The sequence below is a fragment of the Nicotiana tabacum genome, chromosome 2 (assembly GCF_000715075.1).
Source record: "Nicotiana tabacum cultivar K326 chromosome 2, ASM71507v2, whole genome shotgun sequence".
NCBI lineage: Eukaryota > Viridiplantae > Streptophyta > Magnoliopsida > Solanales > Solanaceae > Nicotiana > Nicotiana tabacum.
In genome coordinates, this window is record NC_134081.1 from 90,194,395 (window position 1) to 90,208,041 (window position 13,647).

Genomic DNA, 13,647 nt, shown 5'->3' on the forward strand with positions numbered 1-13,647 from the left:
ACCTAAAGCTTGATAAATGGACGTAAGGAGGCCTAAAACAATTCGTAGGAATCCACTAGACAGCCTTTAAAATAAGGTGCTAGTGGAAACTAGAAAAGGATGAATTTCCTAGTAGGATCATCCACACTTTTTGACTGATGGCCGGTCGGTGACCTCAGCCGGGTTTTGTCTTCAACCAAAAACGAGGTTCTTCACCGGTTTTTCCGGCTACATTTATACACAATAATATGTTACTATAAATAACATAATAGAAATACAATGTAAGTAGCGGATATGGTTTCTCTTAAAATTGATGTACAAATTGAATTGATTAAGTTTCTATTTATCAAAGAAAAGAAAAGAAATTTCAGGTCTCTTAAGGACATTACTTGGAAGCTACTTGTTTGGTTGTAAACCAAAGTGTAGTATTATTTTAAGAAAATAAAGCTACGTCAGGTATAGAGTAGTATAACACTCCAACGTGCACAATACAAACATCATTTTCAATATAGAAGAGCCGAATCAGATAAATCGAATAATGTACAGCTAAGATCCTTCCCATCCCTCGCCTAATATTAACAAAATTGAAGGAATGATTTTTCTACTTCAAAACATTACTACTACTACTACTAATACATTTCCAAACAAACAACAGAATAATACAAGACAATGTTTGGTACGCTATTACAAGTTCCCACAGACAAACCGTCAACGCGCTTTCCCATTTCAATATTAAGACATATTTCGACCCCGCCTTTATTGAAAAGCCATGCCTTGCCATGCTGATTCCCCCCTCCCATTCACAGCATTAAAAAAACAATATGAAAGTTGTTCCCTCCAGTTCAGTCCTTAATGTTGTGGGTCCATTGCTAACCAATCTGATGCTCCTAAATTCACCATCTACGGTTCATTTGCATCTCTTAGTCAACATAGGTAAACTTGACACTGAACAACAGTTTTACCAATCTTGAACCCTGGAACCACCGTGAAACCTACAGTCGGTTCAGTTTCAGGTGATCCGTCCCATGACAAGAATGCCTCTTCGTTCACACTCTCCATGTAAACATCCGAAAACCGACACCCTCTGCTAACTTGAAAGACTGCAGCTACGGGATCGAAGGAGAAAGCCAGACAGTGTAGCAACCAAATGCGCTTGGCCATTTCACTAAATGTCGAGAAGAATGTTGACTCCGGATACTCAGCCGAATTGAGTATGTTTCTTTGATTCACGTTGCCAAAAATGGACTCTTCAATCTTGGGGTGGATTAGTTTCAAGTACTTAGCACGACAGAATCTTGCAAATGTTGATTTGGGTTTCCAAGCTAAGTAATCTGCTGGTTTAACAGATCTTAGCTCCATGAATCTGTCGAAAAACAACCTTGGCCTCTTCTTTTGCTCGGGCAGGGGCTCAGTTGAGATTGAAAAGTTAGGATAATTGAAACCATCAAACATCTCCCGGCAAACGAATGATTCAAAAGCATAACATATGTCATTTGCTTTCAGGAACTCTATATCAGGTTCGATGGAACTGGCCGCAGCATCTAAGTTCCACCCAGCAGCTAACATCTCCTTGCTGAGCAACCTAACAAAACTTCGAATCGACCTAATTGTCTGCCGGAGGAACATGATAAAATGGCTAGGGCTCAAGCTTGAAAAGTGAAGATTGTCCAGAGCAGACACCGGTCCACTGGAGTTCAACCTTTTCTCAAGCAGCTTGTTTTCTTTATTAGCCTCGATCAATGTCTCTCTGAGAAACATAATTTCTGATTCCTTGAGTTTGAGCTGTGAATCCAACTTCTTTCCCATGATATCATACGTCTTTAAAACGCTTTTCTGCTCCTGAATTTCAGCCAAAATCTGAGTGGTTTCTGGGGAATACTCATCCAACTGCTTCTTCACAAAGCACTGTTTCAATTCAGACAAGTTTTTCAGCTCGGATACCACCAACTCATCAGCACATTGAATCCCATCAGGGTTATACGGAGACTGAGCAAACTGCAATTGGGCATATGCCGCTTTAACAGCTGAGATGTTTGCAAACAGCTTGGCAAGAAAAGCTTCTGTAGCTGCTTTCTGTCTCAGCTTTTCATCTTCATCATCAAAGGATTTGAACTGTGCTTTCTTGAGTAGCTCGCTCTTCGCTACATCATTCTTTACTGCATCATCCTTGACATTTTCAGTGAATTTGTGCTTCTGAGTTCCTCCTGTCAGAGCTCTAATGTGCAGGACCTTAGCAAAAGTGCGAGCCAATTTGCTCTTACTCGGGGTCACAGCAGACCGATTTACAGAATCCATCTGAAGCAAAAATGAGGATATGAAGATGATATTAGATCATAATAGGTGGGAGCAATATATTTTGATCATTTCAGCCAATGCCAATAATAGTGTCATTTAAAGAAAGAAAGGAACATAATGATGGTCATAACGACTATCCACCAAATGATTTAGAGTGTTACAGCTAAAGAAAAAAGCAACATACTTTAACTGTTGAATCGAGGGAGCTAAAGGCAATTGGAATTTCTTTTTGTTCTCTACTTGAGTACTGCCCTCTGGTCTCTCTTTAGAAAGTTTCAAAAAGTATAGTTAATTGGAAGAAAAAGAAGGGATGAACAGAGAATAAGAGGAAAAAAGTAAAAAGTTGAAAGAATATCTCAAATCACACGACACGATCAAAAGGCACATCTACATTACAAGTTCATGAATGCTTTTCATATAGTATAAAAGATATACTAGATAGCAGCTTCTTGGCATGGGATAAATTGATTAGCTGGGAGAATAAAATACTTCAGTGCAATATATATTAATATAATTGAAGGGGCAAGGTTCGACCCAAATTATTATGTCACCAGCCTCTGCCTAACTTTAAGTATATTATTAATTCCATTATCAATGGCCCTTCTCGCCAATTTCCCACAGCCAAATACATGCCCCCGGCACAACCCACATCAGTGCAAATAACAAAAACAAATTAGGAAGAATGAATATGCTACCAACTACAGAATTATCAGTGTAAATTAACACCCCGCCTAATAAACAATACGAAGTGCAACGGGATTCCAATAAATTCTAACACTCCTGAAGTAATGAGCTGTAAATAATACTTAGCAATCAATAATGATAAATTTCCAGTTTTCCCATCAATTGAATACTCTTAAAAAAGTAAATCTTTTGACCTTATCAATTGAAAACAACTTCGTTAATAAATAATTCATATTAAGATCCTTATGGGACGGCAAAGATTACCGACCTCATTAGGATTAGCCAGGGCCCACAAACCTAAGAAATTATCCCAAAAACTTTTACTCCGCCCAAAATCTTGGGGATGGAGGAAAGAAAAAGAAATATGGATAATGACCTCCCCCCTCCCCCTCCCCCTCCCCCACATGCAACAATTAGACCTCCATTCACGCAAGACTTTGAGGTCACACTATTCACACCAAATTAAATCAGGAAACATGCATTTCCTATTACATAACACAGTTGCACAGAGTTTTGACGAATTATTTCTACACTTGAATGTTCTTTGACCAACACCTACCAAAAAATTAATCGGAGTACAGGACTCAAGCCTACGTTTGTGTGCTAAATTAATATTAATAATGTAGAGAAAAGTAGCGAGTGCCCTTCCAAAAATTTGAAACTTTAGACGTGTCACCACGCATGAACAGGCAGGGGCCATGTAGCATATCCCAGTTATAGACTCATAATTCATCACACGTCACTAACTATTCTGCAAAAAGTCACGTGGATCCTTCATTATTGCACTGTGGTAAAAAAGACTTATCGTATCCGACGGTGTACATAAATGCCCGTTGAACTTATTTCACTCTTCTCGATAGTTGAGCTCACTATAATCCAACGGACAAAACTACTATTCCCCAGAAAATGTTTCCTCAGAGTACAAGTCACGTGACCCTATTTCAGTTGCTAATACAAAATCCACTACCAATGGTATGTCTGGCCTTCTTTTATGCCAAAAGTGCTTCTTCTTTTTTTTTTTTTAAGCCAAGAATGTTTTTATTAATTTTTCAAAGTTACATGTTTTGCAAAGGTTTATAGTTTGTTTGACAAGCTTTACAAATTGAAGAGTGTTTAAGTATTTCTGGTGAAAAATACTTTTTTCTCCTTCAACACAAAAGGACTACTACTTCAGTTTCTCGAACTGATGTAAAATAGAAACTGATGTAAAATGAAGGACATATTTTTAGTATGGTTATAAATTATTGTATAAAGATAAATTATTTTCAAATATGAAAATTGGTCATTATTTTTGGCACGGACTAAAAAGGAAATAAATTCATGTAAATTGAAACGAAGGAGTATTTTTTTCATTTTACAAATTTGGCCAAATAATTCAATTTCAAAAAAAAACCAGCTTTTAATAGGGAAAAAGTACTTTTGTATAAGATATATTTTTTAAAAGCTTAGTTATATACTCATGGGCTTTTTCAAATAAAATAATCAAACACAAATCACAATTCTCCCCCAAAAATACTTTTTTAAAAGTATTTTGAGGAGAGCCATTCTAAAAATAAGCTGATCTTAAAAAACTTGGCCAAACCATGCTAAGCTTCACATGATAAAGTAAGCTAATGTGAGTCACAGGGTTAGCTACTGTGAGGGCGCACACAGTGAACCAAACTCAACTGAAGACCGAGACGTGCTCCTGCATTACAAGGATTACAAATTACTACGATTCTCTACATGCGCGTGCAGAAGAAAAAATCTAGACTAGACCTAATCGATCACCTTTGATTTACCTATAATCTATTACAGTAAAATCTATGAGAAATTTAACATTACCTCGGGAGAAACCTTCAGAGGAAGAATTGGAGAATGTTCAGGTCCTGTGCGCAAATCTCAATGAAGCACAAAAACACCATAATCCTCCATTCATAACAACCACACTGTGAAGCAAAATCCAGACACAAAATTTAAAACAGAAAAGGTTCGTTGACAGATATATATATATCAAGCACATCTATTATGAAATAAAACCTATAAAATTGTACCTTATGGAAAAGGGTAGCAAAATAATCCAAATTTCTTCCTGTAAGAGAAGAGAACTCTGAAGTTTGATTGCCTGAAAATGGATACCAATACAAAAAGGAACAAAACAGATGGTTAGGCATATTAGACGCCATAGAGAGAAAAATGATTGCGCGAATAATCTATAGGAAAGGTATCCTACCTGCCGGGGACTTCAAAAAATTTCCCTTCAGGAGAAAGCTGGTATTGAAATAAAAGCACAGCGTTATGATTGAGAATCTTCAACGGCTATAATAATGGTGTTTTTGCACTTTTGGCTGTAGAAGCTTGGTTGAGATTGAATAAGGAAAGGATCGTGCTGTTTTAGGGAACAGAGAAAAAATCGGAGCTCGAGGGTATATGGAGAAATGGAGAGGAAGAGGCAAGGAGAAAAAGACGAAAAGGACCAGAGGGATTTGGGGAAGTGTTGGACAACCAAGGCATTGGGAATTTAAAACTCAGACACTTGCTTGGGTCAATTTCTGGACTTTTGAAATGACGGAATTGCCAGCTTCATTTCGTACTAATTACGCGGATAGGTTGTTTAGGTAACTGAGCTGGTTGAAGGGTGTTTTGGTAATTGAAAATTTACAGCTGACACACCCGCAGATTCACACAGGTATGTGTGTTAAAGCAGGAGAAACGAAAGGTGGACATTTTTGAAACATGTAAAATGAAAATGAAAATTATGTTGTCAATAGCTAAAAATCGAATCCCTACGAACCTGTCTAAAGATAATGAGAATCTCAAACAAATTCTGCATTTGCATTTTTCCTCTTTTTCTTGTACGACAACAAAAAACCTAGAGGATTAGGTTTGCGAAAAGTAAGATATACCCTTGCACCTACCCTCAAAAGATAATTAGGCTATTTTCGATATTGAGAAAAGAACGAAAAGAAGTAAATGCATCAAATAGTGACAACAACAAGAAAAACACAAAGGTCGACGCCAAGAAGCAAGTAAATACTAAGTAGTAATAATAATTTATGAATCAAAAGATATTATACTAACACTTATGTTATTGAACTAGAAGACATAAGGAGAACGCTTGATTATCTACTTTCCTGATCCTCAACCGACACGCTCTCCTATTAAAAATCATGTCTGCGATAAACTTCAACTGTACTATTTCTGCCTAATTACTTCTCCCTAAGATTTTTTTTGGCCTACATCTCTCCCTCCTATAAATTTGACCTTTATCTTGAAGCAAATTACTTCTATATTTTTACTCTCGAAAAGTTAGAAGCAGCAAATATCGATGCACTGTTTAGAATACTACACAATTTTGTATTTTATTTGGAACAAAATATTTTACCCTTTTGTGATACATATATTAATGGTAACTCACAACTTGAGATTATTTTCAGCACAAATTGTACCTTGTCAATGATTTCGTCATGTTAAAAAATAACTTTATTGTCGTAGTCACTAAAATATTCTCCACTATAATTTCCACGTTTTCATTGTCCTTTTGTTCATCACGTAATTTACAAATTTTAGATTCTTCAATACCGTGCACAATTTTTCAAAGAAAATCTACTCTTAAATTTTGGGGTAATTTTCATATCTTGTGAGTTGTGATGATAATGACTTATTTCTTCTAAATCTCATCAAATCAATGTGATCATTTATTGACTTTGCATTTTACTTTGAAAAATTGGTCACCTCCTGAGCATTTTCCATTCGTTAGCGCATCTATTATTATTATTGGTTGCCCTCTCATTTTTATTTTCCGTCTACCGTACTTGAGTAATTATACACGTCATTTTTTCAATCAAGAGAGTAGTATTTTTTTTTCGTTTGCACATAATTAACAGGGGTGATTGTAGGAATATGGGTCATGTATTCCAATAATTGTAGAAAATAATGGACAAATAGACTTCTTTCAAACATTGATTTTAGAACTCAAATGAAATCCGACAATTATAACAAATGGACTAAATTTTATACCATTTTCATGTCAATGCCAAATAGTATAAAATTTTATATCCCTTCTTAATTTATTTTATATCCCTTCTTAATTTAGCTAATTCCAGGTGTTTTTTTCTGTTTTGGTGTTTCGTAATGTCCCAAGTTGCAGTCTTGCTTATCTAAGAAAACAAATTATAATTCCTTTATGAGTTAGTACAAATTAAATTTGACCGCTTTGTGCTGAATGAATCGATTCATCAAAAAGTTAAACGGTTAAAAAATAAACATCTTAATTTATTCATTCCAAACAAACGTCCTTTAACATGTACACTCACTCTTTCTACTATTAGAATCCGCGCTATCGCGAATAATTTGACCGAATATTAATCTTATAATATTATGATCTAATATATCATATTATTTTAAGAAATATTAGTTGTTATTTTATTATTTATTGTAGTGTACAAAAATATAACAAATCTATATAAAATCAAATGATACATATCATATAGTAATCAAATAAATTTATCAATAATATTTTTGAGAATTATTTATTTACACTTAATTTTATCAAATAAATTTAAAAAGTGGATAGAATCACATTATATCTATATGTCATAAATCTACTAATAATTGTAATAATAATTATTTTATATTATTTTCAAAAATAAAGTAAATTGAATCTGTTTGTATTTAATATAAAAGTTTAATTCTTTTTATTAAAATTACTACATAATAAGTTCAATTATATCTATACTCTATAGTTTGAGCATTCTAATCATAATTTTAAAAACTTTCTAATCTCAAATTCAAATAGTCTTTCCCTTTTATTTCTGAAAGTAATTTTTTAATAATTTTCTTTAATTTTGCTATTTTTTTAATCTAATATATAGTCTTATTACGTTTTATGTGGCTCATTAACTTATAACTTTATTTTATATCATTATAAACTACTATTCTTTAATATTATATAGATAAATATATAATTTTTTAATCATAAAATAACTATTTATTTTGTTATGAAAATATTGCTCGAAAAGTTTGAATTATTTAAATTTGTTGATAATATTTTAAGTATTGTATAGTTACTTTTGTTTCGGAATGGTTTTGAACAAATATTTGACTGTTGGTGCTCGGGTATCATCATTGCGACATTTTTCTTTGCATTTGTGATGTCTGCCTTGGTTCGCAATTGCGACAATTTTGCCTTGGTTCGCAATTGCGAACATTTCTTCGCATTTGCGATGTGTGCCAATTTTACCTTGGTTCGTAATTGCGAACATTTCTTCGCATTTGCGATGTCTGCCAATTTTACCTTGGTTCGTAATTGCGAACATTTCTTCGCATTTGCGAAGTTGGCTAATTTTTACCTTGGTTCGCAATTTCAAACATTTCTTCGCATTTGCCAGGGTTCGCAAATGCGACATCTGAGGTTGTTATTAAGACTTTATTTTGGGGTTTAGCACATTCCTCTTATATTTTCATTTGGTTGGGCGATTTTTGGAGCTCTTGGAGGCAAAAATTTTATCATCTATTGCAAGGTAAGTAATTCTCATATATTGTAAGTTAATTACATGGATTCTATAAGGATTTAACATGAAAATTGTGGAAAATTATGAAATTTTTGGAAGAAAACCTAGAAATGATATTTTTGGATTTTGACCACGAAATTGGACATGAAATTAGAAATAAATTATATATATATGAGTTCGTGATACTATGTGTAGTGTTTATCTTTGAAATTTTTTGGAATCCGGGTATATGGGCCCGAGGGTTGACTTTGTTGACTTTTCGAGCGTGTAACGACCCGACTGGTTGTTTTGCTTTCTAAATCCATGTTCCCCTAAATAAGACTCATGTATGTTCTTTTATTGTTTTATGACTTGCGGAGATGGTTAGTTCGGATTTGGGAGAGTTCAGATTGAAATCGGAACACTCAATTCCTTAATATTGGCTTTAAAGGGCTAAGTTTGACTTAGGCCAACATTTCTAGTAAATGACCTCAAAATCAGGATTTGACGGTCCCAATAGGTTCGTATGATTATTTTGAACTTGGGCGTACGTTCACATCGGATTTTGGATGACCTAGGAGCGTTTCGACACCAAGACTTGAAAGTTGGTTTATTGAAGGTTTTTAAAGTACTCTAAATTTAGTTTGGAGTAGGCTTTGGTGTTATCGAGGTCCGTTTGGGATTTTGAGCCTGAGGTGATTTAAGACTTGCACGCAAAATTAGGTGTCATTCTGAGTAGTTTAAGTTTGATTCGGCGTGTTCGGAGCAAATCGGAAGAACTTGAAGTTCATAAGTTGATTCGATTTGGTTTGGGGTGTGATTCTTAGTTTTGGTATTGTTTTCCACGTTCCGAAGGTTCGAGCGAGTCCGTCTCATGTTTACAAACTTGTTGGTATGTTTGAACGAGGCCTCGGGTGCTACTCGGACGTTGCATGGATCGAGTAAGAGCTCAAAAGGGGTTGCCGGTGCACTATTCCTGGTGTGCCCGCACCTGTGAGCTTTTGACCGTAGGTGCGAGCTCTTGGCCGCAGAAGTAGTTTGGCCAGTGTTCTGCAGAAGCGGATGAGCATGCGCAGAAGTGGTCTCGCTTCTGCGAGTAGAAGTCTGTAGGTGCGAGAAGGCCGCAGATGCGCTCCACCTTCCGCAGAAGCGGGACCGCAGCAGCAGGAGCCCGTCCGCAGAAGCAGAGTCAGCCAACCTGGGCTAGGACCGCACCTGCGATGACTTTTCCTCAGGTGCAGCGCCGCAGATGCGGCCCCAGGTCCATATAAGCATAGATGCTGGAGGAAGTGAGGCCCATTTAATACAGGACTTAGGCCATTTTGGGTTCATTTATTGCACTCCTTAGGCGATTTTGGAGCTCTTAGAGTGAGGGTTTTCACCTAGCTACTGGAGGTAAGTAATTTCTATCCAATGTAAGTTAAATACATAGATTATGGGTAGATTTTAACATATAAAATTGTGAAAATTTTAGGTTTAGATGAAAAATCTAGGTTTTGATAAAAATAGAATTTAACCACGAAAATGATTATGGAATGGGATGAAAAATATATATTTGAGTTCGTAAGGTTATGGGTAACAATTATCTTCAAAAAATTTCAGAATCCGGGCACGTGGGCCCGGGGATGAAATTTAGAAAATCTTCCAATTGGGGATTGGGGAATCACTCTTATAGTTAGATTACGAACTTTTGAACATGTATTGATTAATTTATACAACATTTGACTAGTTTCGCGTTGTTTGGCACCGACTTGAGGATTTAAAGCATATTTGTGGATCGGAAGCGAGCTTTGAGATAAGGTAAGTCTCTTGCTGAACCTTGTAAGAGGGAATTTACCCCATAGGTGATTTAAATTACTATTTGCTTCTAATTGTGGGGGCTACGTACGCACGAGATGACGAGAGTCCATGCGTAGCTACTAATTATGCTTATGTCTGGATAGTTTAGGAACCAAATCATGAAATACTTGTAATGTTTGCACCCTATTTTCTAATTAAAAGTGCCTAAATTATATTGGAACTTGATAAATGAATTGTAAAAGACCGACTTCCACTTACTTGAGTTTTGGCAAGATGCTTGACTGTTAATAGAAATTGTGCTTCTTTGTGTATTAGCCTTGTAATAGCTTTTAAACCGAATGTTTATAAAGTATCCTCTCTTCTTATGGAGCTGGCCGAATGCCTCAACAGTAGAATATATGCATCTATGGTTCGTGTCGCTCCACCCTCAGCAGTATACACATTATTTTGGATCAGACAGTACGACCTTGGCATAATCGTGTGTGATAATACTCGGAGCTTATTTATATTCGATATTATTTTATGGCTTGAGAGGTTAGAACTATATATGACAGAAACTAACTTGGGATTTACCATTAGTGAAAGAATTATCTATTTCCTACTTGTTATTGAGATATTATTATTATTTTCCCAAATCATGCTTATTTAGAATTTCTGTATTTTTATTGTTAGCCCATAGTAAGTGTCGATATCGACCCCTCGTCACTACTTCTTCGAGGTCAGACTAGATACTTACTGGGTACATGTTATTTCTGTACTCATGCTACACTTCTACACTAACCGTGCAGGATCTGAGGCAGGTGCATCTGACAGTCATACCGACGCGCACCCCCGTTATCCTGAGGCCTAGTAGTGAGCTGCTTCCTAAGTCGTTCCTAGAGTCTCTCTTTTGTATCTATTTTTCTGTCTACTTTATTTTAGACAATATTTAAAATTTTGTATATTCTACTAGTTGCTCATACGCTTGTGACACCAGGTCTTGGCACACATACTAGTAGACTTTATGGTTTTGGAGTATTCATGTCACTATATTTTCCACCCAGTTGCCTTCATTTTATTTTATTAAATTTTTCACTCCTTAATCTCTTAATAAATGGAATGTAATTACTTGGAAACTTATTAAAAGAGTAATCGCATGGTCAGTTCATCGTTGGCTTGCCTAGCGGCGGCGTTGGGCGCTATCATGACCTAATAGAGAAGTTGGGTCGTGACAGAGCGGAGTTGAGAATTATTATAAATTATTAAATTATAAGCATTGGAGTATATTTTGATTAAATTACACATTGTTTGACTAGTTTAAGATCGATGGGCATTTCTGTTTGAGGTGTTAGAGTGATAGACAAGCTAGTGTAGAGGTTTGACGAGCTACTTGATTAGCCACGGAATAATTGTGTTTCCCTTACGAATTTCTCCCGCGTTGTGATTTTTCATCGAAAAACTTCCTTAAATTTCATACTCACACGTCTATTTGTGAGTGGGGTCAAGGACCCGTTAAAGTATCATATTCTTATGGGATCAGGTTGTTCGCCTTGGCAGTATCATATTCTTATAGGATCGGGCCGTTTACCTCGGCAGTATCATATTCTTATGGGATCGGGTCATTCGCCTCGGTAGTATCATATTCTTATGGGATCGGGCTGTTCGCCTCGGTAGTATCATATTCTTATGGGATCGGGCTGTTCGCCTCGGTAGTATCATATTCTTATGGGATCAGACAGTTCGCCTCGGTAGTATCATATTCTTATGGGATCGGGCCGTTCGCCTCGACAGTATCATATTCTTATGGGATCGGGCCGTTCGCCTCAGCAGTATCATATTCGTATGGGATTGGGTCGTTCGCCTCGGCAGAATCGTGCGTATTTAAGAAGAAGCTAGTGTATCCGTAAGTTTTCCTGATTTGAGTTGTGACGACCTATCTGGTGGGGACCAACATATATATATATATATATATATATATATATATATATATATATATATATATATATATATATATATAGTACGATAATTGATTTACGATATATAGTATGATGAGGTAAACGATAATTGAGAGCTTGTGTTTAATGTTCAGAGGAGGATCGTACCGCGTACTTATATTTGCTTACACTATTTATTTACCATACCTCATAATTGATTACTTTCTACTTTAATTAATTTATTGGACCACTAGTAAGTGTCGATGTCGAACCCTCGTCACTACTTCTCTGGAGTTGTCTAGATACTTACTAGGTACGCATTGATTTACGTACTCATGCTACACTTCTGCACTTCTTGTACATGTATATATTTTTGGTGGTCTTCTGGGTGCAAAGGCGCAGCTATTGCAAGGACTGTACGGTGAGCTGCATCCCATGTTATGACCCGCAGCATACAGAGTCTCCATCATAATTTATTTACATTTTTCCATCTAACTTGTATTCCAGATAGATGTTGTATTGTTAATGTACCTTCTAGTAGATGCTCATGCACTTGTGACACCGGGTTTTGGGAGTTTTTTAGAATTTATTTATGGATTGTTCTACATTGATACACTTTTACTTATTATTTTAATTAAATTGTACTTAACTATGATTTATTTTAATGCATTAACCTCTTTATCTAAATAAGATTTATGATTTTAAAATTAATAAAATAAATAATTAAGTTGGTAGTTCACCGTTGGCTTGCCTAGCGGCGATGTTGGGCGCCATCACAGCCTATAGTAGAATTTGGGTCATGACAACTTGGTATCAAAGTGTTAGGTTCACTTAGGTCTCACGATTCATGAGCAATTCTAGTAGAGTCTTGCGGATCGGTACTGAGACATCTGTAGTAATCTTTGAGAGGCTATAGGGCTATTACGAGCATTTCCCTTCTTGATTCCTCATCATGCGATTTGATTCCATTGAGGCTTATGCCTTCGTTTCCTTTCTATTCATTCTTATAAGATATTGAGTGCTTGTTATCAATTGGGCATTGAGGAGTTGTAATGATACTGCAGATGTGGTGCATGATGTTTCTCTCTGCGTATTTGAGTGGGCTGTTATTGTCGCCGTATGGAGGGGTGTTCTGTCATTTCAACCCAGTATTTGTGTTGTCTACGGTCTAGATATGATATCTCCGAATTTGGTAGAACTCTTGTTAATACCGTGATGTCTCCGTCCTTGATTGAATACGTTTAGGCTCATTGGCATGTTGGTCTTTATTTGTTTTCCTATGGGCGCGGTGTGGTGAGATGGAACCTAAGAGGAAGTTATCCGAGATGGTTGTGTGTTGCGACTTCAGGACCGAATCGGCGTTTCCAGTGTTGATGGCTCGAAGGAGATAATCTATGAGGTGGTTTCTATGCCTAGGAAGTTTTGGATGTGGCGGATAATTCGGGATGTGTTATGATTAGTCCAACAAGATCTTATGAGAAACTTGACTGAGCAACAGTGTGGGA

At 36.2% G+C, this 13,647-nt stretch overlaps 1 protein-coding gene across 5 annotated transcripts; it reads right to left on the bottom strand.

The window, feature by feature from the left end:
- Positions 1 to 462: 462 nt before the first annotated feature.
- LOC107800875 (protein GRAVITROPIC IN THE LIGHT 1-like) lies at positions 463 to 5,438 on the bottom strand. Of its 5 annotated transcripts, none has more exons than XM_016624131.2 (5): positions 5,171 to 5,438; positions 4,992 to 5,062; positions 4,783 to 4,886; positions 4,627 to 4,645; positions 463 to 2,274 (listed from the first exon to the last, which is right to left on the bottom strand). In XM_016624131.2, exon 5 carries the CDS (start codon positions 2,272 to 2,274, stop codon positions 904 to 906), a length of 1,371 nt encoding a protein of 456 aa, XP_016479617.1. In that variant the 5' UTR covers positions 4,627 to 4,645; positions 4,783 to 4,886; positions 4,992 to 5,062; positions 5,171 to 5,438; the 3' UTR covers positions 463 to 903. The 5 variants fall into 5 exon arrangements, with proteins under 5 accessions (XP_016479617.1, XP_016479614.1, XP_016479615.1 ...); XM_016624128.2 differs by having other exon boundaries at positions 4,541 to 4,645; XM_016624129.2 differs by lacking the exon at positions 4,627 to 4,645.
- Positions 5,439 to 13,647: the final 8,209 nt, after the last annotated feature.

Bases quoted from the DNA above. Each gene is read 5' to 3' on its own strand.
- LOC107800875 (XM_075235983.1), bottom strand. From the start codon at position 3,691: ATGAATTATGAGTCTATAACTGGGATATGCTACATGGCCCCTGCCTGT. The intron at 2,275-3,517 runs GTAGGTGTTGGT...TTTTTGCTTCAG, and splicing joins GTACTCCGATTAATTTTTTG to ATGGATTCTGTAAATCGGTC.